This window comes from Aristolochia californica, unplaced genomic scaffold (genome assembly GCF_029961685.1).
Source record: "Aristolochia californica isolate CCGP_79_NKW_82.1479 unplaced genomic scaffold, dmAriCali1.0.hap1 SCAF_2, whole genome shotgun sequence".
Taxonomy (NCBI): Eukaryota; Viridiplantae; Streptophyta; class Magnoliopsida; order Piperales; family Aristolochiaceae; genus Aristolochia; species Aristolochia californica.
In genome coordinates this window covers 42,427,570-42,454,503 of record NW_027181881.1, presented here as the reverse complement: position 1 = coordinate 42,454,503, position 26,934 = coordinate 42,427,570, and the positions used below count along the sequence as shown (strand labels likewise).

General features: G+C 35.1%; 1 protein-coding gene across 3 annotated transcripts; it reads left to right on the top strand.

Moving 5' to 3' along the window:
• The first annotated feature begins 4,944 nt into the window (after positions 1–4,944).
• Positions 4,945–26,595, top strand: LOC137956050 (nuclear cap-binding protein subunit 1). Of its 3 annotated transcripts, none has more exons than XM_068803354.1 (20): positions 4,945–5,147; positions 5,307–5,402; positions 5,795–5,854; positions 8,296–8,352; positions 8,780–8,851; positions 9,695–9,757; positions 10,976–11,152; positions 11,987–12,118; positions 14,534–14,600; positions 15,793–15,992; positions 16,841–16,914; positions 17,156–17,240; positions 18,688–18,756; positions 22,632–22,750; positions 23,373–23,511; positions 23,722–24,213; positions 24,353–24,652; positions 25,569–25,747; positions 25,847–25,961; positions 26,101–26,595. In XM_068803354.1, the coding sequence occupies exons 2-20, from the start codon at positions 5,319–5,321 to the stop codon at positions 26,203–26,205; spliced, it is 2,589 nt and encodes an 862-aa protein (XP_068659455.1). In that variant the 5' UTR covers positions 4,945–5,147; positions 5,307–5,318; the 3' UTR covers positions 26,206–26,595. The 3 variants fall into 3 exon arrangements, with proteins under 3 accessions (XP_068659455.1, XP_068659456.1, XP_068659454.1); XM_068803355.1 differs by having other exon boundaries at positions 4,945–5,189; positions 25,850–25,961; XM_068803353.1 differs by having other exon boundaries at positions 4,945–5,189.
• Positions 26,596–26,934: the final 339 nt, after the last annotated feature.

Below are 26,934 nucleotides of genomic sequence, written 5' to 3'. Positions count from 1 at the left end.
TTGGAGTCTTCCTAGTATAAGTTTTTTGTTATTTTTCTTCAACTTTTTTTATTAACCTTAGTGTTTTTTAGAGTTTTTTTTTTTATGTTGGCTTTGATTTGAAAATATCTGGTTTTTGCATATGGTATGTCTAATTTCTTTGAACTAGATAGCTCATTAACCCTACTAGAGTCTTTGATGTAGCCAATGCTCTTTTGTTTTGGTCTATGGGGCACTAATGTTGACCATTGACTTTTACCTATATTTTAAAGTTATAGGAACTAGAGGGGTTTGTTGTGTGAAATTGGGCATTTTTTTCCATTTTTATATTTATCTCAAAAGCACAAAATTTCGAGCGGATCTGTAAGGTCAAAATGGAAAAGCATTCAAATGTCTCTTTTGTGAGGGTGGTGGTTCGAATCCACAAAGATCCATGTTGTTTTTTCTCATGATTTGTTAGCTATTTGGGCCTTCACCTTTCCTTTTCAATTTATCCTTTTCCCATTTGAAACTTTCTTACTTTGCTCTATGTTCCAGGCAAATGCAAGTAAAACATTATCTTTTGTTTTATTTCTTGTGATGAAAATGTACTCAATTTTCTATTTCCAATTCCTTCCCAAAGTTCAACTAGCAAGACTGTTTACTTTTCGTCTTCCACCCTTACATATTCTTTTGTGTGCAATTAAACTAGTAAGATTGATTGGTTATTGCTTCTCCTTTGCAAGAAACTGATTGCAAAACCATATTAGAGCTACTTGCATTTGTCATTACAATTCGGGTCCATGAACTAAATAAATATTTGTCTCAAATGTTTTCAAGATGAAGTCCATGAGATTTTGTACTATAGCAATATTGTTTATTTCATGAAATGCTAGAAGATCTTATAGAGATTCTTGAATATCCATTGGAAAAGTCAAAAGTCCAAATGGATTAATAGTCATAATTAATACATTTATAAGAGGCTTGTAGAAGTTCACTTGCAGATAAGTTTTTTGCATGTTGCTTAAATGAGGGCTACTCAAGTATGAGAACGAGAAAACTCCATAACATGCAATTAGATCTCCACATATTGAAATCTCAAACCAATATCACCAAATGGGTGACCAAGAAAATTAAAAGAGTTTAGTACACAACAAGAGTAATATAATTATATTGGGAGAACCCATATCTCCAATTGCTTGGTGTCATATTGTTAGTCCACAAAGTCTTCTCAATCGAATTGGAACAATACAACTAGTAAACAACTAAACTACAATAAAATTGAAAATAAAGTAACTACAAATTTCCTTGAGTTATTGCTATAAATAATTATAGTTGTAGATACAACGAGGAAAATACTCAAGAGTTGCGTTATTCGATAAAGTGAATCATGTGAAAACTCTTGAATGTTAAATAAGGAACAAAATGATCCCCTAAAACTTGTTGGAATTAGGATCCCATTATGGTAAATGAATAAGAACTAGATTAAGTGAAGAAGGAGACAAAGAGGAAGAAAGAAGAGAAGAGAGAAGAAATAGAGGAGGAAAAGAAAAAGTGGATGGTTGAGAGGATTAGGGTTGTAAGTCACGTCCCTAATCTTCCCCTTATCGTCTATTTATAATAGTAAAAATTTAACTAATTACATCAATACCATTTACCCTAATAAGGGTGGAAAAGGGGCAACAAAAGAAGAGATTTTACATCAATGCCACTATAAGTAGGTTACTTCTCCCAACAAAACCCATAACAATAATAAAAACCCAAGAGGAAGCATAATTGAAAGATCTTGAGAATGAAGAACGATTGTTAGAAAGAGGTAGCAGCACCAGGCAAGATTGAACTGCGATTATGAGGGTACAATATGTGAGGAACCATCGGATCACTAACCAACATCGAAATTGAGTTTTTTATTCACCTTTTGACCAGATGAGTAAAATTCACTGTTCTCCCTATTACTACTAAACAAAATGGAGATAGCAGGTTTGTCTTAGTTCTTCTATGACTGAAAGAAAAGTTGGTTTCAAAAATAATTTAAAACATACCCATTTAAGTAATTATTAATACTAGAAAGATCTTTATAAGGGCTCTTGTAAACATGGTTGTTTTCCACAACACAATCATAAGAACTATTGGAGTTGGGTGAAATCAAAGCATCCATCTGTAGACATTATTTAGACACCATTAAAAACTATTTGTGAATCAAAGATAAGAAAAGCTTAAATATCCATAAAATCCATGATGACTAAACTTTGATATTTTTGTGCATCGATCTATTCTAGTGTATGTTTTAGACTTATAACGATGAAATTAGAGCAATTTATGGTTGTGAAAACAAACTTCACTAGTAAGCCTCGTATTAAACAAAATCACATCTCAACACACAATATTAGTCAACCCACTTCATTGTTCTAATCAAACTTTCTACAAAAGCAAGAAAACCGTTATTTTGTCAACAAAGTATAATATTTCTACCTCATCACATCTAGTTCAACAACACTCTAATTATACTTTACAATTGCACATATTATTTATTGCGAATAGTGATGGAAATTGATCACAAGAAAACATAGTTAAGACAATTTATTTGCTTAATTTATCAAAATAGTATTAAGAAATATGACATTTAGAAGTAAAATATGGCCTTTATTTGCCACATCCTCTAACTTAATTTGTAAATGTAGTGCTAGAAAACATGATAGTTAGAAAGTGTGACCTTTATTTGGCTTAATAACAATAATGCATAGAGAAGTGCAATGACTAAGCATCAAAATTTTGAAAAACATAGAAATGCATAAAGAGATATTTCAAAAAATATGTTAACTTCAAAGAAAAAATTAAATGCCTAACTCGATAAGTAATGGTTTTACTATAGCAATAAAGACCTCGTTGTAAAATACGATGATATCAACATGTTTTTTACTAGTTTGTTATTATCCAAATCATCAAAGTGATAACTAGAATATTATAGTTTCAACTATTAAGCTGAAAGAGATCAACAAACAGAAAAAACATCCCATTACGCCCAATTGATTGCCAATTAACAAAAACACTACGAAATACAATTGTTATCTATAGTTGTAAATGATCTCTTTAAGGGTCATGCTTAGCTGAGAAATCAGCAAACAACAAACATATAAATTTTGATTCAACTTAGTAGGGGAGACAATGCCTGTTGCTTGAAATCCAAGCCAATAAAAAAAGGAGATTAGAACAAAATCAATATCATTTAGTAAAAATTCAAAACCTAATATTCTTGTATTTAAACCAAATTTTTGTAGGCGATTCAACTTTAAGTGAAGTGTTACTTTTGATTAATATAATCATAACTCATACAAATCCACACTTACAAAAAAGCAATTTTTGTAACCCATATAAACTTATATAGAAAGGAAATTTATGTGATAAAATCTATATAAACTCTACTCCTCTCAATAGAAACTTATAATTTGAGCGGTTCATACCATCAAAGACAAACAACATTATCTATGACAAAAAACAAAAAAAAATCCAGTTGAAAAAGCTCTAACGAGCAAAACTTAATCACAAAGTAATGACTTACAAAAATAACGAACTTTTGTATGAACATGCAAATGATTCATTCATGCTATAAGTTCATAAGTAGAGAGAAGAACACGAGGTCTCTAACTTTCGCCTCCATTTAACATTTTTTTTAACACAAATATATGACATAAAAGAATTTCCCATACCTTGCAATGGAGATGCAACAAACAATGATAGACAGAAAGGGACAAAGATAATAGGCAACGATAAGGACAACAACAATGGACAACAGTAGTGTCGATTGGGTGGGAGAAAGAAGAAATGATTCTCTCCTATGTGGATTGTTGAATTGGGATGCCAAACAAGAGGAAGGAATTGCTAATAGGCAACAAACAAGGATAACAATGGTGGACAATGATGAATGGGGGTTGACGAAGGAGGCTCTCTTTCCTTTATATTGGTTGGGTAGGAGAAAGAGGAAGGGACAAAGGAAGGGATTCTCACTTGAGGAAGGGGAGTACAGTGCGACAGAGGAAGGGGATTCTCACCTGTGTGGGTCGTTGAATTGGGATGATGAATGGGAAGAGAGGCAAAACTGGTTGGTGGGAGAGGAAAAGCAACACATATAAAACTTGATCATTGATCAAGCAAAGGCACTGATCAAATAGCTGGGATTAAATTTTCATAACTTTCGCACATAACACACTTTTGTATTGAATCTGGCCTATAAACACACATACACGTAGACACATGCTTAATTTTTGTTTACACAAGGATGGACCATTGAATTTATACTAACATGTCAATAGGACAAAACAAAATTATAATAAAGATGAAGCAATATCATATTCGTTTATGCGAGTTAAATCTTTAATGCTTCTATTTAATATTAAATAGCAAAAAAAACTTTCCATTATGGTTTTAAAAACAACACCACAAAACTAAAATGTATGTAATCAAATCGTAATATTTCAATTTACAACCGATCATCTAATATTTATTTGGACCTATAATTCGATTAGACCCCCTTATACATGGATCTTCTCCAAAGAATTTCTCAATTTGTTGTATTCGAATTTGGACTCTTCTTATACAAAGTGTAACATATTCAAACCTACTCAAAACGGATTTAGATTCGTCGGATCAAGCCCAAATTTTGGGCTAATGGTCAGGCTTGGTTGAGGGGAAGGTTGGATTGCCAATGGCATTATGTTTGATTATAATTATATTAGGAGATTTTTTTTTAAAATGGCTAAAATACTCTTATTAGTACATCAGATTATGAAATAAAAAAACATATTAAATTACAGTGTGGATTTAAAAGCTAGAAGGTGGACACATAGTTTTGAAGGATTATGTAGTCCCAAATCCCAAATATAAAAGCATGTTAATGATGGATCAGACATTTAGTGATGTGAGTCCTACATCGTTTAAAATTCTGTATATTGACGAGGGTTTTCACTGTAATCTCTGAAGTAAGATAGATTTTTCCCGTCAGATGACCGACGGGACACCCTCTGGCTTTTCAGTTTAATTCAAAATCGAGGACGAAAGACGAAAATTTCCTACTTTCCCACCCGCACAAGGGCTGCCTCCAGACTCCAGAGGCTGAAGCCAGTGGATACTGTGGTCTCTCTCCCTGTTTTACTGCCTTTGCTCTCTGTAGCCACTTCCTTCCCTTTCTCTGGGTAGGCAAAAAACCCTGCCAAAACCCCACCTTCCTCATCAAGGTTAACGCTTTCCTATTCGAAAGTGTCCATGGTTTTCACTTCGTGTCCGCTTGCTTTCCTTTTATTTTCTCCGTCCATGGATCTCGCACGTTTTTGAATACTGTGTTTTATTCCTAGGCGGTGGACGTCATGAGCAGTTGGCGGACCCTTTTGCTGAGAATCGGCGATAAATGCCCGGAGTACGGCGGAAATCTTGACTTCAAGGAACACATTGTAAGTAATTCTCCTTTACTGCTTTATCATTCATCAATTTATTGCTATAGTTTGTAGTCATACCTCATCCTTGGTCGGTTAGCACTAGTCATAATGAACATTTTTTTTCCTGAGTGATTTTTTTTTTTTTTTTTTTTTAGGTTTTGGTTGTAAGTTGGATTGTGTTTAATGGGCCTATGGGTCCTGGACTTGTGCCTCCATCGTAATTCTTGTGACTTGCTTCTGTTTTGCTTTTTGTTGTCTTAATTAATATTATTGGTATTGTCTACGTGTCGTTGAGAATGGTTCTTGTCTTTCTTGATAGCATTTTATTCAATGATATTTCCAGGTGATTTTAACTAGTAAGCCACTTTTATTTCTTTGGCATGTTAAATTGCTTGTTCGTGTTGCAGGAAACATGCTATGGCATACTTTGGCGAGAACTAGAGCATTCTGGTGATGATATTTTGACAGTACGTTGGAATTTTATGTATTGTTTCAATTTTTATTGTTGGTTTTTATTTTTTATTGCTGTGGAAATGCTGCAAGAAAATTAGTGCTACTGAGGTCCATTGATTGGAGCTTGCTTATAATGATGGAAATTTGACTTTGTTAATTGGTTGGAGCTTGCTTATAATGGTGGAAAATTGACTTTGTTAATTGGTTGGTCCAAAAAAATAGAAAATGATGTGTATACGGGATTTGTTGGCCGGGAAGGGTATCTAATAGGAGACACTATTTTTTCCTTGTTTTTTGCATACATTCAATTATTTATTTATTAATTTTTGCTCAACTGTTCTTACGTACCTTCATTGCTTTTGGCTCAGCTTGCCCAAAAAAATTTCTTATTTCTTGGTGACATTTGGAGTACTTGTTTAACAGGACCATGCAGATGGACTGAATCAAAACTTACATTTACTTGTTTATTCTACTCATTGATGGTTGATTTCGAACTAACGAATAATAAAAGAATGACATAAAAAGCTGAGATGAAGTTCTGTGTCATGGAGCAATGTTTGCAACCACTGGGACAATTATAAGAACATGATTTCTAGCATCAACGGCTTATGACCAAGCCATGGCAGTAAAGGAGAACTGAAGTTCTTATCATATTTATATGGAATATGTCCAGTGCTCTTTAGCTTGCTGTTTTGTGACAAGAACATAATAAAATGGATTATGTCACTACTTAAAATCAAGTTGATGAAATGCAGTCACTCTTATTTTGGTTGTCATCTGGCTTTACCAAGGCTGTGCCAGTTTTTCTTTCTTATTTATGTATTAGGTGTATTTAATGAGAAAGTCCCTTATGGTTTATATGCCATCATTCCGCACCAGATTCTCTGACTGTTGTGTTTGATCGGTCAAGTTGCAGTTCATATGTTCAGTATCACATCACATTAATTTTAGACTTCTTGGATTCTTTGTTCTGCGTCTGTAGTTCTTCTTTTATACTTACACCGCCTGTAGCTTCATCTACCAGAACTATATAACATGCAAATAACATACATTACTCGTCTCTTGTGACTATGGGTGGTTAGTTCTTCCATGATATGGTTGGAAATAGACTTTGCTCTCATCCATTCTTTTCAACTATGTCGAAACCGTCATAGATATGTTTAATTTTTTTTTTAAATGATGCTGATTTTTAAGACAAAAACTCAAAAGAGCAAATTACAAAGGAGGGAAGCCTTTCCAAACAATGAGAGATTGTTGGGAACTTCCGAATTTTGCCAATTTATCAGCCAAAGAGTTGGCTGATCTAGGAATGAAATTTCAATTACAATGAATAGAAGATACAATGTCAGCAATACTATCAGTGATGTGCCAGTGGCGCCAAGGGGGAAGTTGTCTTTGGAACACCAACTAATGACAGTCTTCGAGTCGCCTTCAATGATTAACTTGCCATGGAGACGATCCCTGAAGATTTGGAGTCTGAATAGAAGATCACTAACTTCAATAGTATTAGAATCGGCAATGCCCATCGGACCAGCATAAGAAAGAATAACGTCTCCATTGTGACCTCTGAAAACACTGCCTGCTCCAGCCGGCCCAGGATAGCCAATAGCACTACCATCAATATGTTGTCCTGGGTCATTTTTTTATTTTGTTACTCACCAAATCAGGTCTCCAACTATTCTGTCAAAAGTTTCTCCAAATAAAGATTGTTCATATTTCTCCTCCTATCTCATTGCCGAACGGGACTATTTGGTAGTCATCAGTTGTGCTAATAGAAGCAAGAGCCCACCGGGCAGATTTTCAATTTACTTTGATGAGTTGGAGGATATTTGTAGTACCTGTAGCATTTATTGGTGTCATACTACTATATGTGCCGATGGATCACAAGGCAAAACCTTGCTATTGGATCTTCACTTCCCCTCTGATTTTCTGAAGTGTTTTTTTCCTCTTTTTTTGTTTGTTTCCCCTGCTTTTATTTTTTCTTTGGGGGCTCTCTTCTTAATGAATTCACTTTTCTCTCTTGCTTAAAACAAGAAAAAAAGAAGGAATGACCATGTGTAGGACTTTCTTCTTCACAATATTTGTCCTGAAGTTGTCTATGCAAGAAAATTTAACCCTAGTTGATCTCCACAGCATGAACCCAAGCTGGATTTCCCATATTGTGGAGATCCTCCCGCACATCTTTTTTCTCTACTCTGTTGCATAGTTTTACTTAGTAAAGTAGGTATGTATTTTTGAAAGTTGAACATAATGTGCAAGGTAAATAGTTGCTTTATCAAACTGTTGTTGCAATCTAATTTGTTGGCATGCCAGGCTGTCTATATTTTCTGAAGTTGGTGACAGTTAATGAAATTTTAGCAATTAATGAGAATTTAATCTTTGAAAGTCGAGTTTCAGTTATTTTCTACAACTTGCTTAAGTGGAAGTGCTTACTTTGGTCTTTATTCTCCTGCAGTTTTTTCTTGAATGTACTGAACAGTTACCTCACAAAATCTCTCTATATGGTGTACTGGTAGTGTATCTTTCCTCAATCTTTGCGTTTTAAGTTGCTCTAATATCAATATTCAACCTGTGGAATTAGTGAAAATTGCTCGATATGAATTTCATCTGCATTTTGATACTTTTTATTACCATTTACTTGATAACACTCAAAGACTCTGTTAGGATTTATGCCACAATATTTTGGATTAATGTCTCAATTTTATGCACCAGAAATGAGGATAAAAAATAAATGACCATGAACATTCGAGAAAAAAAGGCTATGAAAATGAAGTGAGAAGTCCTATAATTATCAATATTAGGAATTATTGCCAGGTTCTTTCAATTATGCATGGGGTGCATCTTCTTGTTTGACTTTGAACAGTGTGGAATTATATTTTTGGCAGCATCTAAGTTTGACAAAGGCGGATAAATTTTAAACCTTTATATTTGTCATACAGGTTGGCTTATTGAATTTGGAAAGTGAGGATTTTGCTAAACAAATAGTCGATGTTACTCAAACCAATCTACAGGTTATATTTTTTAAATGATGTGCCTTTTTCTTAGTAGTAGTCTGACTGCTTAAGTTTGTTTCATTACCATATTTTTCATAGAAAAAACTTGTTGGAGATAGGTAGGTGCATTTAAAGTTCATATTTTATTAGGTGTCATTGAGTTTATTATAGTTTTTGTGTACTTTCTGTTGTCATCTGCTATCATCTGCTATTGCTGGTTATCCAACTTTGCGTATTAATCTACCTAGTGAAGTTGTTATTTTTGCTGCCTGTCTTCATTAAAGTATAACATTTTCTAAAACAGGAAATGAGCTTCTCTTCTGCTGCTTCTGTGCATTATTTTTTCCATTTGAAACTGCACATTTTAAATCCGCTGAAGAGAAAAATGTGCTGAGATAATAGAACACTGATTGGTGTTGTGATAATAGAACACTGATTGGTGTTGTGATTTTGTGAGAGAAGATTAGAATATGTAGGTACTAAAAGAAAAGACTTATGTCAGAGTGGAATCTATGATGGGCCAAGCAAATATTTAGAAAGGAGGATGCCTTTTTTCATATTTTCTCAAGTTTTTCTTCATGGAAAAAATTTAAGTCAAGTTTCGTTGGAGTAAGGTATATAATGGGTTTGCTTAACGAGGATATTTGATGGGGTACCTAAATGGTAGGAAGAGAGGATGCTTATCATGTTAAGTCAAGTTAAAACTTTTCGTGTCGTTTAATCTACGGTAGTTGGAGTTGTATAGAGTCTTTGTCTCAATTCTTTTTTCTCTCTTCTTGTTTCAGCTTTTCTTTCTTCTACTTCTTCATGAAGTGTATGCTATCTTGCTTGAAACTAATTTGTATTAATTGATTTTACCAGGATGCCTTGGATACTGGAAATTGCAACAGGATTCGTATTTTGATGCGATTTATCACAGCGCTGGTGGGTTAATTTTTTATTTTCACTAAGTTTAATAGTAGATTCTGTCATTAAAAAGAGTTAGATGGTTGCTATATAATGTTAAAACTCGATCTCTCTTACTTCTCAGACAGTGGTAGCTACCAGATTTAGCTAGGAGTGAGGAGAGGGAAAGGGTTGAAAGAGGTGAGCAAGATATATGCTCTAGGATGTTGGGGTGGACACATGAGAAACATAAACAACAAAGGGCTGAGTATTGGCATGCTCTTTCTCAAATTCATTCATGCTTTTAAATAATCTTACAGTCCTAGGAAAAAAAATTAGACTTCTGCCTAAACAACTTCAGCTAGACTCAGCAACTTCTCACCAACTAGGAGAAAAAACTTCTATCAAAGAAATTCTAAACCTATCCCAATTTCTCCTATTTCTTATGATAGACAAATTCACCTAAGGAGGATGAAACTACCTTAGACCTAATATTCTCCTTATATCCTTTTACACATAATTCCCATAGTAATCCTACACAAGTGCTCTAATGTTTCCCCTTACATATGAACCTTGTTCTGAAGGTGAAGAAATCTTCATTTTCTCCTGCATTGAAATTGTGGCCCTCATTATCATAAATGTAAAGCTGGACTTACTTACGATGGCCTTAGATGAACTTTTCATCACATTTGCAAAGACCCTTGGAGTAGCGGTCTTCCATCCCCTCTAGATGTAGGTGCTTCAGATTGCGGCCTTTGGGGTTAGCTCGAGGTTGTTGTGCAGATCTGTTGGTGGGCTTAGATGACATAGAGCTGGTTGTAGCCATCTTGAGCTCGTAAGATGTGCTACTTTTTCTTCTTGCATGTGTGCTAGTGTATTGGTGCCAATTAAAGATGTGAGTTGGAAAATTTGTACCGCAGTGGCTAGTTCTGGTTTGAGTAAAAGTAAGCTGCGATGATTTGAATAGCAAGCTGTGATAGAGTTGGTTTGGTGAAGCTTATGTAGTGCTGGATTCACATTTGATGAGCAGCCAAGAATGTCATATTTGGTCACTTTACATATTTTACAACTTTGACACTGTGAGTCATAATATGCTGTTTATGTTGATGATTTCATCACATTTTCGATATAATTATCTCTGGTTTCTGCTTTTCTTTATATTAAATTTATTTGTTTGGAAGTAGCTTTTGATTATATTTTTCTTCTTGATGATTGATGGTATAGTATAGAGTGATAGTGTTTCAATTCTTCTGTCAGATGTGTAGCAAAGTCCTCCAACCTGGTTCTATTGTGGAAGTTTTTGAAACGCTATTGTCATCAGCTGCCACAACAGTAGATGAAGAGCGTGGAAATCCATGTTGGCAACCTAGAGCTGACTTTTATATCACTTGCATTTTATCCTGTCTGCCATGGGGTGGTGCAGAGCTAAGCGAGGTAATATTTGTTTTTTTACAAGGTTGCTTGTTACAATGTAGTGACCGCTCCTTGGGGGGTATTTATGAATGTTTTTGTAAAAGCTTGTTGTGAATGGAAAACAGAATCTGGATTCAAGTTGTTTATAAAAATAAAATAAAAAATTGGACTCTACTTTTTAATAAAACAAAAATGAAAAAATAAAGTTCATATAAGATAGATACACCCGTGTACTGACATAACTATAAATCTAATGCTCTAAATTTCTTTTCTCTATGTCCAATTTTTTCTTTACCATGATTTCACGGTTGATGTTGATGGCCCTTTTTTTTTTGTTTTGTATGTAAAATTGAGCACAGCAATATCGTTGTAATGATAATGGTTTTAATGGCACTTGCGTAACATACTTGACTTTAAAGGGGTAAAATGTTGGGTGCAGCCAAATATGAACTAGCTTGGTTTGGGTTGAGTGCAGCATCCTTCCTCTCATCATAAATTGCTAATGTCTTGACATGAATTTTTCTGTTTGTAATGCATTATCTGGTCTTGTTTAAAATTTGACCTTCTTTCTCTTATTAGAAACCACCATTGTCTTCACTCAAAATCTTTTGGTGCAATATTTTAGCTGGTCTGTTCTAGTGCTTTTTGTTGCCAGTGCATGAAAATACCTCAGTAGTTTCGTGCTCATTGTTGGAGTATAAAGCTCTGATTGACCTAAGTTGAAGTCGTGGAATTGTTTTATCCATGGAATGTGGATGGCGTGGTTTAATAGTCATGTGGTAGTTCTAATAATTATGATTGCTTTCTGTGAACTGTTTGGCTTCTATGCTCTAACATGGGTAATTATGTGTGCAGCAAGTACCTGAGGAGATTGAGCGAGTTCTAGCTGCTATAGAGGCTTATCTAAGCATTAGAAAGCATGCCTCCGACATTGGTTTTTCAGTCTTTGAATCTAATGAAGAAAGTGCGAAGGGCCATCCAGAGAAGGTACAGTTTGTTTTTATCAACCAGGCAAGCATTGATGTTGTTGATAATACATTGTATGTTGTTACACATTCTAATGGCTTTATCAACATTGCAGCTTCCTTTTCTTATAGTAGTCATACAATATGCTTTATCCTACATTTGTATGATTCGTTGGTGTTATTATTTGTTATCAATTGGAATTTCAACTGATTCTTTTTCTCATGGATAGCTTGGATATACTTGTAAAGATCTAGAAAGTGACTTTTGTTTTTACATCCATATGTGTGTGGGTCTGCTGAACAATATAAATATTTCTTTTGCTGCAAACAGATGAACGACTTAAATGCTGAAGCTGAAAACTGGTAGTTGTGAGGTTCAAGTATCAAATGATTTTCACACTTGAATTCCACTGGTGTGCGTAAAAAAAATAGATTTGGAACATGCCTGCAAAGAGAGTTAAAGAAGGTTAAATCAGATGAATAAATGGAGGTAGAGAAAATAGAGTACACTGAATATAATTGCAGCTTGTGCAGTTGTGCTGTACCTTTGTCATTAAGAAGGATGAATTTCTGAAATGGACAAAGGTGCCCTTAACTACTAGAGGGAATGACTTAACTGTACAATATACTAATATAATTGGGACCTAGCAACCGTATAAGTTTAGAGAAATGCGACTTGAACTACAACAGTATAATCTTCTGAAGTATTGAAAATTTCTGCAATTGGTTATTTCCAGCTGTCATTAAGAAGGATGAATTTCTCATACATGGGCAAAGGTGCCCTTAGCTACTAGAGGGAATGATTTAACGGTACAATATACTAATATAATCGAGACCTAGCAACTATATAAGTTTAGAAAAATGCGACTTGAACTAAAACAGTATAAGCATCTGCATTATTAATAATTTCCGCAATTGGCTATTACCAGCTGAACTCAAAAGCAGTTTTAAATCCTTTTGAAGCTTCCATTTAATTTTTTTTTTTTTTTTTTGAAGCTTATGTGATGCTGTATGTGATTTTAGAATTCTATGTAACACAGTGTTATCAGATGTGGAAAGGATCAGACATGGTCCAGCCTTTGGCTTTCACAACATACAAAACTAAATGTTAAGATAACTGCATGACTCGGTTGATTTGTATGGTTCAACTGCCGAACTGGCTGATTTGGTAGAGTCAACAACAATTGTGTTGGAGGGGTCAAAGGACTTGGCTGAGCCCTCCTACCGGTTGATTTGTTTTTCTTGAACATTTTATGTTTTATCTTAATAATGACACCTGTGGACATATTGCTGTTGGACCTGTTCAGCCGGGCTTGGCTGCCTTTTTGGGTCTGCCAGTTTTGACAACATTGTGATATTGGAAGTGTGAAGATCAAGATTTGGGTGAAGGAAGAGGAGAAAATTGAAAGAAAAAGAGAAAGGAGAAGAAGAATTCTCTGAAGAGCCTGAAAAGGCTCCATTGGGAACTGTGCACGAATTTCCAGACTTCTTAAATAAATGTTTTGAGTTATAAATTACAAAAATGCCCCTATACACTTAATAAACATTATTCTCCTTATATCTCCCTAACTACACATCCTATGTACATGAAAATTTAACCACAGATATAATTTAACATGTAGAATAAGATTACATAAAGAAAATTGACCAATGAAGTGGTATCAAATGACTAAAATACAAGAAGGGGTAAAATGACCAACACACCCCTGGATGTATTTTCTAACAGAAAGATATGCCTGTAATGTACTTTCATCATTTAATGTTTTTAATATTATTAATGACTTCTGGTACAAAAATAAAATAAAATTAGTGACTTCACATCTAGGGGAAGGGTTCTACCTATTTTAGTAGATGGACTAACAAGAACAGAGTTAATGAAATCGTGTCATAGATGAAAGTGTCTAAGAAAAACTTAAAGAGGACGGTCGTTGTAGTGATAATGATGGATAAAGTTGTGATCTTGTATGAACAACTCCGTAAGCTTCCTCTTTATGTGTAAAATCAAGAGTATTGACTTACTCTTTAGAGTTGTCTTCATCCTCGGCTTTATCTTTCAGTTGTGTCTAATTAAATTTTTGTAACGAATTTAGTTGATGAATATCCTCATTTATCTGAATAGCGGAGTAGGCTTCAGGTAGTTATTCCTTGTACAATGGAGACTAGGCTTATATGATGATAAATAATATAATAATAATATAATAATAATAATAATAATAATAATAATAATAATAATAATAATAATAATAATAATAATAATAATAATACTGCAAGTTTTTTATTTTGGTTATTATACTACAGTGGCACTATTATAATTATTATAGTCATTTCCACTCAGAAGAAATGCCAGTTGCCTCTATATTTGTGCCTACACTGCTGTTGCTTTTTAACTATGTTTTTTTGATCCACTGTTTCTTGTCTTGTTAATTTGCTTTGTTAGGACTTCTTGGAAGATTTGTGGGACCGGATACAAGTCCTTTCAAACAATGGATGGAAAGTAGATAGTGGTATGGAATTCCATTAATAACCTTTCTTCTTTCAGTGTTTGTTTCATTTGTTTCATGTTGTAATATTTTGTATCTTTGGCTTCAATAATCCTGCTAGTAAGTGAATGGCCTATATTAGAAAGAAAAGTGAAAGCAGAGAGAGACATGAAGAGAGAAAGAGAAAAGAAGGAGAGAAGGGCTAAAGAATAAGCTGCATTGGGGGCCATGCAACCTATTTAATTAAGAGAACTTTCTGAATTACAAAATTGCCCCTCACTTAAATAAAACCTTAATCTCCTTATATCTCCCATTTTATGTCTTATGTACTTGAAACTTGGACTATAGACATAATTCAACATAGAGAACAAGATTGCATTAGAATATAAATACGAGGATATGGTGAAATGATCAAAATAGGTGAATTTATTATGAGGGCTTTAATAAAATAAAAAGGTGTAGGACTAACTTTAGTAATAAAAGAAAGTATGAAGTAAAAGGTGAATATATAGTATAAGGAGCTGAGAAGAGATATACATGAGATTAGGGACTTAAAAGGTAAATATTCTCTAGCTTGAGGATTAAAGTATAAGGTTCAAAAAAATTTAGATGAAACAGTAATTACTTTTAATCAGTATGGTGGATTTATAAATCTTTTTGACATCTATCCAGCAGAATCCTTGAGAAAAAAGAAAGCGTAGAAAACTAGAAAAAATAAGGAAAGGGAAGAAAAGAAGTTCAGTAAAGGTAGGACACATGGAGGTGCTCTTCTTGCTCTGAAAGTCTTCCGTTTTTTCCTTTCATCTCTAAGAAACAGAAAGAATTAGACAAGAAAAGTAAGGGTTGTGGAGAAAGATTGGTCTTGCACTACTTCTGTGGAGCAGCTCTGCTTCTGCTTTCTACTTCTTCATTTTTCTTCTTCTTCTTCTTCTTTAAATTTTTGAGTACATAAAGGAGTTTTAAAACAATCAAATACACAACTTTCTATCTATAGACTAACACTTGTAAACAGAATTTCTTCAACATCAGAATCTTCAATATTTCTGACAACCTAAAATGTAGCAGTCATGTTGGTTATTTAGTGATCAAGTGTTTGTCAGTATAGACCCTAAAGATACGTTTTAAGGTTTAGTTTTTATTATTTATTATTTTCGTATTTCTTACAATTCCTGGTCTTTTTTGTGTTCCTTTGTGCACCATTGTATTAATTGTGTAGTTCCAAAGCCGCACCTCTCATTTGAAGCACAACTGGTGGCTGGAAAGTCTCATGATTTTGGTCCCATCAGCTGCCCTGAGCAACCTGATCCCCCTTCATTGCTATCTAGCATCACTTGTGGCAAACAAAGGCATGAAGCAGAGTTGAAGTATCCTCGGAGGATTAGGAGGCTCAACTTATTTCCTGCAAGTAAAGCTGAGGTAGCCTATTTGGTTATATATTTTAAATGTTTTTACCTTGGTAAATATTTTCCCCAAGTTACTGTTTACATAGGTAAAAACATGAATCCTAGGCTCTATGTTCATGCGGTTCCCTGTTTTTTATCATACCATAAGGTTATCTGAAGAAATGTAATTTCTATCATTACTATTTACTAGTGAGAAGAGGCCACTTAAGTGTTTTTTTCCTCTTTTCTTTCTATATTTTTTCTTTATCTGTTTGTCTTTCCCCTTAATTTCTGCGTGTTTTGATACGGATTTCCAATTTGAGAAATATGTAGCCTTTACTCATCAGTTGGACTAAAATACTGTCTTTCTGTTTCACTGTTGTTGTTTGGTTAGGTTTAAGCTAATGGATGTTCTTCAAAGGTCACTGCTCTTTGTTGCATTCCCTATTTTGTCAGCGTCAATTATGCCTAAAAATTACTCCATGCATACTTCCTGTCCTTATTGACATGTATTATGTTATATCTTTACTTTGACATCCATTTCTGCTCTTGGAGCGATCTCTTGGTGGTGTTTTATTTATGAGGAGATATATAATAATTTCTCCACTTCTCCTCTTTTCTTGTCTTTTCCTTCTTTATCCTTTTCCATTTTCTTTCTTTCTGGTAGTAGTAACAGGTATTTCCGCTGTTTCTTATTATTTCCATTTTCTCTTAGTTCTTGAGGTTCATTTTATTCGATTATTTCTCAGGAATTGTAAGAGGCTGTCCCCAGGAGACTATTTTCACTTCTCTATTATTTCAAAATAATTTGTATTTGAAGTAATCCTTGTTTAATCATTACTATTGCCATTTTGATTTGAACTAACATTTCTCTGTTTGCAGCAAAATATGCAGCCCATTGATCGTTTCATTGTGGAAGAATATCTATTGGATGTTCTTTTTTTTTTTAATGGCTGGTTAGTCATCTTTCTTTGATTACTTTTGTAATCAATTTTGGTTTCTTGTAGTTGCATGATTATCAGAATCATTGAGCTGAACAAATTCCTGTGATTTCTAATTAGGCAAATCCCTCATTGATGCTTATTGTTCCTTTTATTTTTCTTAGAAAGATCTTTTTTCTTTCTGGTAAATTTTTTGTTTATGATCAAGGTTTAATGGCTTCTTATTTGTGTATGTCGTTGTTTCTTGCAAAGCCAGTCGTAAGGAATGTGCTTCATTTATGGCTGGTCTTCCTGTACCATTTCGTTATGAGTATTTGATGGCAGAGACCATATTTTCTCAGGTATTCTCTTTATATCATGTTAAGTGCACGTGCTTCATTGTACTGATGCTATTGTCATGTAATAGGTTACTATGGCCTACTCTGCTTCAAATATACTTAAATGATATTCAGTTCATACAGAAGAAAGTATCTAAAAGGACTCATTAATTGCAGTCTTATTGTTCTCTGTTTATAAGTACTAGAAGTGTCTGCAACAATTTGCATCTTTTGATTTTTTTACTGTTAGAAGTTTCTGCGAATTATAAGGAAGATTCAGATTATAGAAGCATTTGTTCATTTTGAATGTCAGTTGCTGTCTCTACCTGTCACATAGTTACAATTTCTTGTGTTCTAGTGGATTCTTCAAAAAAAATTCTTTTTTGCTTAAATCATTTTTTCCCTTGTTGCTTAGTGTTAAAACAGAGAAAACAGTGAAAGAAAAGGTTAAGAAAAAAGAAAATAGAAGGTAAAGGTTTACTTCGATGAATGTCATCAGAACCTGAACAGCCTTGCTCTGAGAGGTGGCCTAGTCTCGTTCTACCACAAAAAACTGGCAGGTGACTAAGACATTATAATTAACATAAAAACTCTGTTACAAAGGTAACTATTATAAAAATAAAAAAATAAAGAAGTTAAAGAAATAGAGTGGGAAGGGTACCGCTCTTCTCACTGTTTTAGAGATCTTTGCATGCGGGTGGCAAGAGAGGAGGCCCCTCCATCAGCAAGAGAGATGGGGAGGGGTGGGCCTCCTATTCTTCCATTCTTATTTGTCATCCCCTTCCCCTTTGTTATGTGAGGGGGAGAGGGAAGACTGGTTTGACTCACACAGTTCATTGGTTAAACCAGATATGCCAGCTAGTTTTCTCCTTCTCTTGGGTCTTTGAATTACAAATCTGGGAGAAAGGGTTGGCTCCTGTTGAACCTGGGTCAACTGGCTGATCCAGTCTACGTTTGATAGTACTGATTTCATGGAGAAAAGGGAAGGAAGAAAAAAATATGAGAGAATGAGAGAATTACTCTCAGACAATACAATTAGCCCAGTGGCCTGAAAGTCAACTACAGTAAATGACAATGACTACAGCCAGGTTCCTTATTTTCAGATAAGTACAGTGAATATCTGTCCTACAACTCTTACATGTTTACTGCCAGGTTCCTTATTTTCAGATAATTACAGAAAAGGCCTTACCTTCAACAGTTTCTTTTAGAATGTCAATTTTAGTTCCAATAAATACAGAAAGTAACTCTTCTACAACATTTACATATGTACAGCTGAGTTCCTAACTTTCAGATAATTACATAAAAGTTCCTCTTCAACAGTTAGTTTTAGAATGCAAAGATCTTCTTTAAACCACATCCACTTTTTGATGTTGCACTAATTGATTTCTTCTGTTTTTTTTGAAATGATGCGTAATTGATTTCTTCTGTTATAGACGATCTAAACAATCTTGTACACTCTCTCTTTTTGCAGCTACTTTTTCTACCTCAACCACCCTTCAAGCCTGTATACTACACATTGGTTATCATTGACCTTTGCAAGGTAATCTGATTAAAATTCTTCTTTTCATAATTGGGTTATTTAGTGGCTTCTGCTGTATCATTTTTGTTACTTTGTGCAGCATTACTGTGTGAGTTTATTGACTTCTTTCAGCTATTCAATGCAGCATTTCCTATGGGAAATTTTTACTTTGAGAGAAACAAAAAACCTTCTTACAGAAGTTTAATAATTATGAAACAGATATTATTAAAAAAAATCAAGAAGTAGAAAGAGAGAAGAAGATACAGAGTGAGAAAAAGCTGCTCGTTGAGTGAGCAATTGTTAGGGGAGAAATCGACCCCATTACCCTGTTTTATTAACTCAATAACTTTACATGAATGATCTAAGATACCCCTCACTCCTAAGTTACATCTCAGTTTTTTATGAAAACAGTACCAAACTAAATTTAATAAACATATAAAGACATCTGATCTGCAAGGGGTAAAATATACACAGTAAAGTGACCATTATGCCCCTCGATACATACCTAACTACTCATAGTTTTGATTATTCACAAAGTCATTTTGTGTAAAAGTAATTGTTTGGTTCTTCAGACCTGTATATTAGTGAAACAAGTAGGCATTTCCTTTTGAGGTTTAGTCCTGTAAAGTTGCATATGAATGATCAGTATAAGACAATAGTTTATTATGCTTGTTATTTAACCAAATAAAGCGAGTACTATTATCTTATTAAGATTGCTATTTTACCAAATAATTTATTCTGTTGTGTACTTGTTTTCTATGAAGCAAGATTTATTGTATCTTACAGTTAGACATTGTGTCGACTAATAAAGGTTGCCTTTACAATCACTATTAGAAAATAATTGAGTGTTTGAATATCACACTTCTTTTTGAGACCACATTCAGTTACCCTTGATTTTTTTTGACTGTTTGGTGTAGTGTCATGACATTCACTATTATCCTACCATTCTTCATAATCAAGTGCTATCTGTTTTCGTTCCTTGTGTTGCTCTATCAAAAGATCACATCTCTCCTGGCCTGGTCTCCTATGATTAATAATGTTAGTATGCAAGGATTCCTCTGCTTGACCCTATCGAAGTGGGGTCCTTTCCTCTAAAAATGACTAGTTGAAGTTAGGAGACCTCTTCCGAATTAATAAGAATGGGATCTTTTGAAGCCCTAACAAATGTGGAACTATTCTCCCACCCAGAAGGACACACTCTGAAATTACTAGCTTGAGACATGGACCACATGAACAATTTTAAAGTGGTAGATTTCTTTACCCACCAATGCTCCTATTCCTGTCTAGGCCCTAAACCAATAGCTTGACTCAAGACATGAAAAATGTGCATAGGCTTTGTTTTATCCCTTCTTATTACTTAGTTTTCTATGCGGGGCTATTCTTTATCTATATACATATGCCACAGTGAACAAACATAGAGGGTACATAGAATACAAACTTAGGCTTTTATACCATGTTAAAATTGGGCCAATTACTCCAAAAATGACCTGTCAAAGTTAGGGGGCCTCTTCTCAACTTATGACCATAGGATCTTTCATGTCCAAGCAATTGTAGGTAGGGGTGGCTTCGAACTGAGCCGACTCGAACTCGGCTCGGTTTGATTCGGTATACTTGGATCTCGACCCGAGCTCAAACGAGTCATGATTTGGTTCGAAAGCTCGCGAGTCGGCTTGGGAGTGGGGGAGCAGAAGAGCGAGGGGGGGAAAAATTCTTCCTCCCCTCGTCACTGTCGATCCCCTCCGTCCGCTTCTGTCGCCGTCGACAGCTGCTCACCGGCCGCCTTTGCCGCTTGGTTCTATTTTTTCCTTCGATTTCTTCCTCCCTCGTCTGCCTTTGCCTCTATTTCCATTGCCGAGTTCCACAGAAATATGTAAATCAAGCTCGGCTTGAACATAGGCAGGTTCGGGCTCGGTTCGGCTTGATGCCACACCTAATTGTAGGTCCATTCTCTCACAAACAACAATTTTTAGTCTCTAACAAGTAGCTTGGGAGATGGTGTACATGAATAAACTATAGACAGATGGACTTTTTCACTAACCAACATGTGCATTATTTAGTCATTTATTATTCAGGCATGCGATGACCCCTAGCCCTGGAGAGTGGTTTGAATAAGCGCATGGCACATTACAGAATGGTGATGGGGGCAAAATTTGAAAAATGACCAAAAAACTTTAAAATAAGATGAATGGTCCTAACCTTGTCATTTGGTATTTTACTACTGTTTTCTGAATTCTATGTTATTGATGACATTGAGACATACAAGAGGCTAAATAGGCAAAGCACCAGCCATTAAAGAAAGGAAATGTGGATTGGGCCTTTGGCTTAATGGTGAGTAGCAATAGAAAATGACAATAAAGAAAAATGCAGGATATGATCGGCGTCCATTCAAATTACAAAAATGCAAACACAACTATTCATGGATGAAATGACAACAAGGCAGATATTGCTTTCAGCATGTTGTTGAGAAACATCAATCCTAGTCAACAAGCTTGCCATCCCATTAAAACTTTTCATGGTATGAGACCCTCTTAACTGGAGATGCTTCTAAACGTCCATAACTTCATCATAAATTACCAAAACCTCCAAGGCCAGATATCCGTTTGATTAAATATTTTCACTATTTTTTGTATTTTTCTATTCATATCTCTTTCTCATACATGTATATATGTATATACATGGATTGATTGATAGTGACATAGAAAGAGAGACAAAGAGATAGATAGAGAGATAGAGAGATAGAGAGGCAGACAGATAGAGAGACATGTAGATAGAGAGTGATAAATAGAGAGAGAGAGATAGATAGAGAAACAGATAGATATAGATATGGATATCCGTACCCTTGATGATCTAGTTAGAAATAGATGAAGTGGTAATAAGGGTTAAGACCACTTCAGAAGTGTTTTAATGCTACTAATCTTTTTTAGTTCTATAGTCTATTGTTTAGTAGGAGGTTTAGCAAAGATATTTGCTTATTTTGATTGGCTCTAAGAAACCTCTGTTCTTTCTGCTCAAAGTCTGTCCTAATAGTATCACCTTTCCTCAAAAAAAATTAGTATCACCTGGTTTTATACTGTTAGTTAAATAATTTAAAATGAAAAAAAAACCCAGAAATTGTTGCCTCTAATGTGAGCTCAGGGTAAACACCTGTGACACATGAAGTGGACAGAACCGACTGAAATGCTCGGACTGAGGGCTCATGTCAGCAAACTGGCCAGGTCACTTATCTGAGGCAGGTTTATACATATCCCTTCTGATCCCCCATATTATCCCGTCTCCAGAAAAAAATGATATGATGTGGACTATAGTTGAGTCATATCACCGATTCATTGGCCATGGTTCTGCCATGATTGTATGCTGAATTTGGAAAATTATAGCGACATTGTTCATTTTATCTGCTTTCAATAGACTTCTATAGCACATTATTTGACTAGAATTTGTCTGAGTCTGATACTCAGGATTCAGATTTGGGTTATGGAAATGATATTTACTCAATAAACATGATCGGCTTTAAAATGAATTGATGCATTGACATGAAGTGAACTCTTTTCCTATATTATATAGTTAATGGCCGCACATGTAGTTAAGAAACCAATTTTTCATTGAAAATTCATTTTTTGTGTTCAATCTGTAAAATCCAGCTATCTGTTGATAGTGTTTTTGGCTGCATGATGCCTCATTTAAATTGGTGTGTATTAGAAAGGTTATTCTGCACATGTACTTCAAAGTGATATTTTCAAATTTATTTTGATCAAGAAATATGGATCTTTATGTGCTTTTGGTTTTTGGTTTTGGCTTGAATGGTTTTCCTCTTCCATGCTTGTTGTAACATGCCATGCATTTATTACTGGATTATCTCTGCTCTTTCATGGTGTTGATTTTGAGATTTGTTTCTTTAGGCCCTTCCTGGGGCTTTTCCTGCAGTTGTAGCTGCAGCTGTTCGTTCTTTATTCGAGAGAATTGTGGATTTAGATATGGATTGTCGGACACGTCTCATCCTTTGGTTTTCACATCACTTGTAAGTTTGTGTTCTATAAGATGTCTCTCTCTCTCTCTCATACACAAGTTTTTGTACTATGAGATATAGTGTATGTGTGCAAATGTAGTCTGGGCTTGTTCAATACCTGCAATTTTGCAGTATGAATGGTCTCACCATTTTTCTACGAAAATGGCTTCAGCGGGTTGAGATTCAGCCTTCACTAACCAATTCATTCCATAGACTGGTTATGCAAGATATATTTGGAATTTTGCACTGGATAATGGATTGTGCTGTGTGCATATTGCATCAGTGTCTAGCATGACGTGATCTTGTATGGATCTCCCACTGTTTTTGTTGTTAAATGCTTTCAGGAGCCAATGGCACTACTAATTTTTTCTCATTCTTAAAGAATTTGTCCATGTAGCATATTTATTCGGATAAATGTTTTTTTTTCTGGAGAAACTTTTTCATTGAGTATAGAAAATATATGGGATCTTCTGTTGTCCTTGTATTACTTGCTCTGTGATGTCAACTGTTACATTTTTAACATGTGTTTGGAGATTTTTTTCATTAATTAGAGCAAAGTGTGCATAAGTCATTTAAGATAAGGTCCATTTTTTGTTCTTTAGCAACCTAATTTACTTGATTATTCATATTGTAGAGCAAATTTTCAGTTTATTTGGCCATGGGATGAATGGGCTAATGTCTTAGATCTTCCAAAGTGGGCCCCACAACGGGTATTTGTGCAGGAGGTGTTAGAGAGAGAAGTACGATTGTCATACTGGGACAAGATAAAGCAGGTAGAGATCTTCTTGGGCTAATTATTACACTGACCACCTGATGACCAAAATTTGAGTTCGGTTCATATTTAGTAACACTTCTGTTGCCTTATTATACTGATTTTTGTCTAACCCATCTTACATTATGCATCATGGCTTGTTTTACTGTTTCTCTTGCAGTTTTATTTTATTGCCTATTTAGACTAAATGTGTATGGTTTTTGTGTCTAAGAGCATTGAAAATGCTCCCGCATTGGAAGATTTACTTCCTCCAAGAGGTGGGACTAACTACAAATATAGTACTGATGTTGAAAACACGGAGCACTCAATTTCTAAGGAACTCAGGAGCATGGTAAGGGGAAAGAAAACATCCCAAGAGATAAATGCATGGGTGGAAGAGAATATAATTTTAGTACATGGCTCAAAAGTGGCTCTTGAAGTGGTCATCCAGACATTTCTTGATATTGGAGCAAAAAGTTTCACTCATTTGATAACTGTATTGGAGAGATATGGTCAAGTTATTTCAAAGTTATGTCCTGATGAGGATAAGCAGATTCAACTGATAGATGAAGTCAGTTTATTCTGGAAAAGCAATGCTCAAATGACTGCTATAGCCATTGACAGAATGATGGGTTACCGTCTGATATCTAATTTGGCAATTGTTGACTGGGTTTTCTCTCCATCAAACGTTAATCAATTCCATACATCAGATTCTCCTTGGGAAGTAAGTCTCTGTGGTATTTAGTTTTTTTTTTTTTTTTTTTTTTTTGGGGTGTGGGGGGATTAATTTTACATTTTCTGTAGTTTATGTCTGCTTTGAACTCTTATTATCAACTTTTTAAGCATTTTACTTGCGTGGACAGATTCTTAGAAATGCCGTTAACAAAACATACAACCGGATCTTGGATTTAAGAAAAGAGATTTCATCTCTTCAGAAAAGCATTTTATCTGCTGAAGATTCAACTGCCAAGGCTACAGAGGGGTTAGAAGCTGCAGAGTCTAAGCTTGAAGTTGTAAATGGAGAACCTGTACAAGCAGAGAACCCTGTAAGACTGAAGCGCTTGAAATCATATGCCGATAAAGCAAAAGAAGAGGAGACTTCCTTACGTGAGTCTTTAGAGGCCAAAGAGGCTCTCCTAACTCGAGCATTTGGTGAAAATGAGGTAATGACAAGTTCAAACTTACTGATTCTGTTATTACCATACCGGTATCTCTTATTATCTTAGTTGTTGTAAATCTCGTACCAACTATGGCATGGAGTATAAAGAGCAATATATGAGGAACTGATAAAGGGTTTAATTGAACGAAGAAAAGAAAAAAACAGGAGGATAGACAGGTAATACTCCATAAAAGTATTCTTCTGTCTTTGGGTTAGCTTTTATTGCCACCTGTGTTGTAGGAGTTGGACTTATTGGCACGTTGAATCAGTTTGGACCAGATCTGGGGCCTCGTCTGGTTCTTACATGGAGAAGCCCTTTCTTTTCTCATGAAAACTGGCTGACCTTTTAATTTTGACCAAAAAACTGACTTTGTTCATTTGGTCAAATTTGGTTTAGAAAACCCTATTTTTTTAAGATAATTATAAAAATTCAAATTAAATGATGACCTTCTTATCATAAGTTGATTGGGGCTTTGGCTCCATGGCCACATAGGGAAGTTTCTATATGTGTGATCTTCGGTTCAAATTTCAATTGGGTATGGATTCAGCATTCCAAAAAAAGAAAAGAAAAAGAAAATAAAAATCAAATTAAATTCGAGAGGAGTTGGATTTGAAGACTTGATCACTTAAAGAGGGAAAGAAGTTTTTAACTAATATGTCCAGGCAAAAACTTGTGGAGTGATAAGGAACAAAAAATATAAAATTGAGTAGTATAGAGAGGGGAATTGAGAGGGAGAAGGAGAAAGTGAAGAGAGAAATAGTGACATCTGTGAGTTACAGTGGTGGAACTTTCTTTGGAAGCTAACTTTCCATTACTTTTTGATGGATTTCGCGAATTTTAAAGAATTTTCACCTTGCATCATTAAGTAGACTTAGTGGTATTTTTGTGACCTTGGACTTACTGTTTTGCATGTATTTAGGCTCTTTTCATTACCTTGTATAAGAAGTTTGCATCTGTACTCTTGGAACGCTTGCCTCATGCATCTCCCGATGGAAAAATGCCGGGGTTAAATTCGAGTGTCACCGATAGCATGGCTCTTGATTCTGAAGAACCATCAACAATGGATGTTGACAGGGAAAATGGAATGTCTGAGAAAAGGTGATGAGAGACCATGGCTTTTCATCTAGTTGGATTTTATCATTTTCTAGTAGTCTTTTTTCTTCACTATCTTACCTGTGGTCCCCTTAAATCTTTTAGCAGTCAGTTAAATGGACAGAGTGTAAGTGATGGCTACAACGTGGGGGAACAGGAACAATGGTGTCGCACTACTTTGGGCTATGTTAAAGCATTCTCTAGGCAATATGCGTCAGAGGTGAGTTAAATTAAAGGAGTAAGAGATTTTGATGTACAATTTCACTATCGTTATTGGATTTTTTCACTAAATTGATCGATAAGTTTCAGTTTCTTTCTTCGCTATGTATAATACGTTAATGATACTGTGTTTTTCTCAGATTTGGCTTCATATTGAGAGGCTGGATAGAGAGGTGTTTACACAAGATGTTCATCCACTCTTTCGAAAAGCTGTTTATGGTGGTTTACATCGGCTTGGGATATGAAGCAATATGCGTTGCACCAAAATTCTTGCGACATGAATGAGAGAGTGCTCACTTTTGTCGGCAGCTCTGTTGAAAAGCGCCATTTGTGCATCAAAAGCTTCGCTTTGAACTGCTTTGAGCGTCAACTGGTGGTGGTGCACTTAATTGGTGCAACGTGCATCAAGCCATCTGGGCCTCTCTGAATCTCCTATTTGCTTTCATCCTTACGTGTAATTTTATTTGTATTCTCTTGAAGAATTGTGTCCTTGCAATCTAATTTAACCTCTTGAAGTTTAATTCTTTACAATTACTAGGAGATGTCGTAGGAAACGGATCGAGAGATGACAGAACTGTAAAAGAAGAGTTCCTGTGTTAATTATATAGATAGATAGATAGATAGATAGATTCATAGTTTTCCGTAGTTTTTTTTATCGATTAATTGTACTGTTTTTTACTGTCCACCTCGTAGCTTTGGAACCCATCACAGAATGACGTGCAACGTCGATGTCATGAATTCATGATCCCCCGTGAAGTGCGATGAACGGCGCCACCGCCAACCACTACAGAACGCACAACAACCAAACAGCACAAGACGCTTGCCACGAAATTCTGCTCATGCTTTTCCTCTTACTGGACGAGGTGGAGAGTCCTCGCCTATATCTCATAAACATTCTCTACTAAATAAATAGAGATCTTCGACTCTTGCCTTCTGCGCAAAACTCCCGCTTGAAGCAAGTCCCAATTTACTAT

Coding starts and splice junctions, on each gene's coding strand:
- LOC137956050 (XM_068803354.1), top strand. CDS start 5,319: ATGAGCAGTTGGCGGACCCTTTTGCTGAGAATCGGCGATAAATGCCCG. Junction 5,855..8,295: donor CTGGTGATGATATTTTGACA/GTACGTTGGAAT, acceptor ATTCTCCTGCAG/TTTTTTCTTGAATGTACTGA. Junction 12,119..14,533: donor CGAAGGGCCATCCAGAGAAG/GTACAGTTTGTT, acceptor TTGCTTTGTTAG/GACTTCTTGGAAGATTTGTG.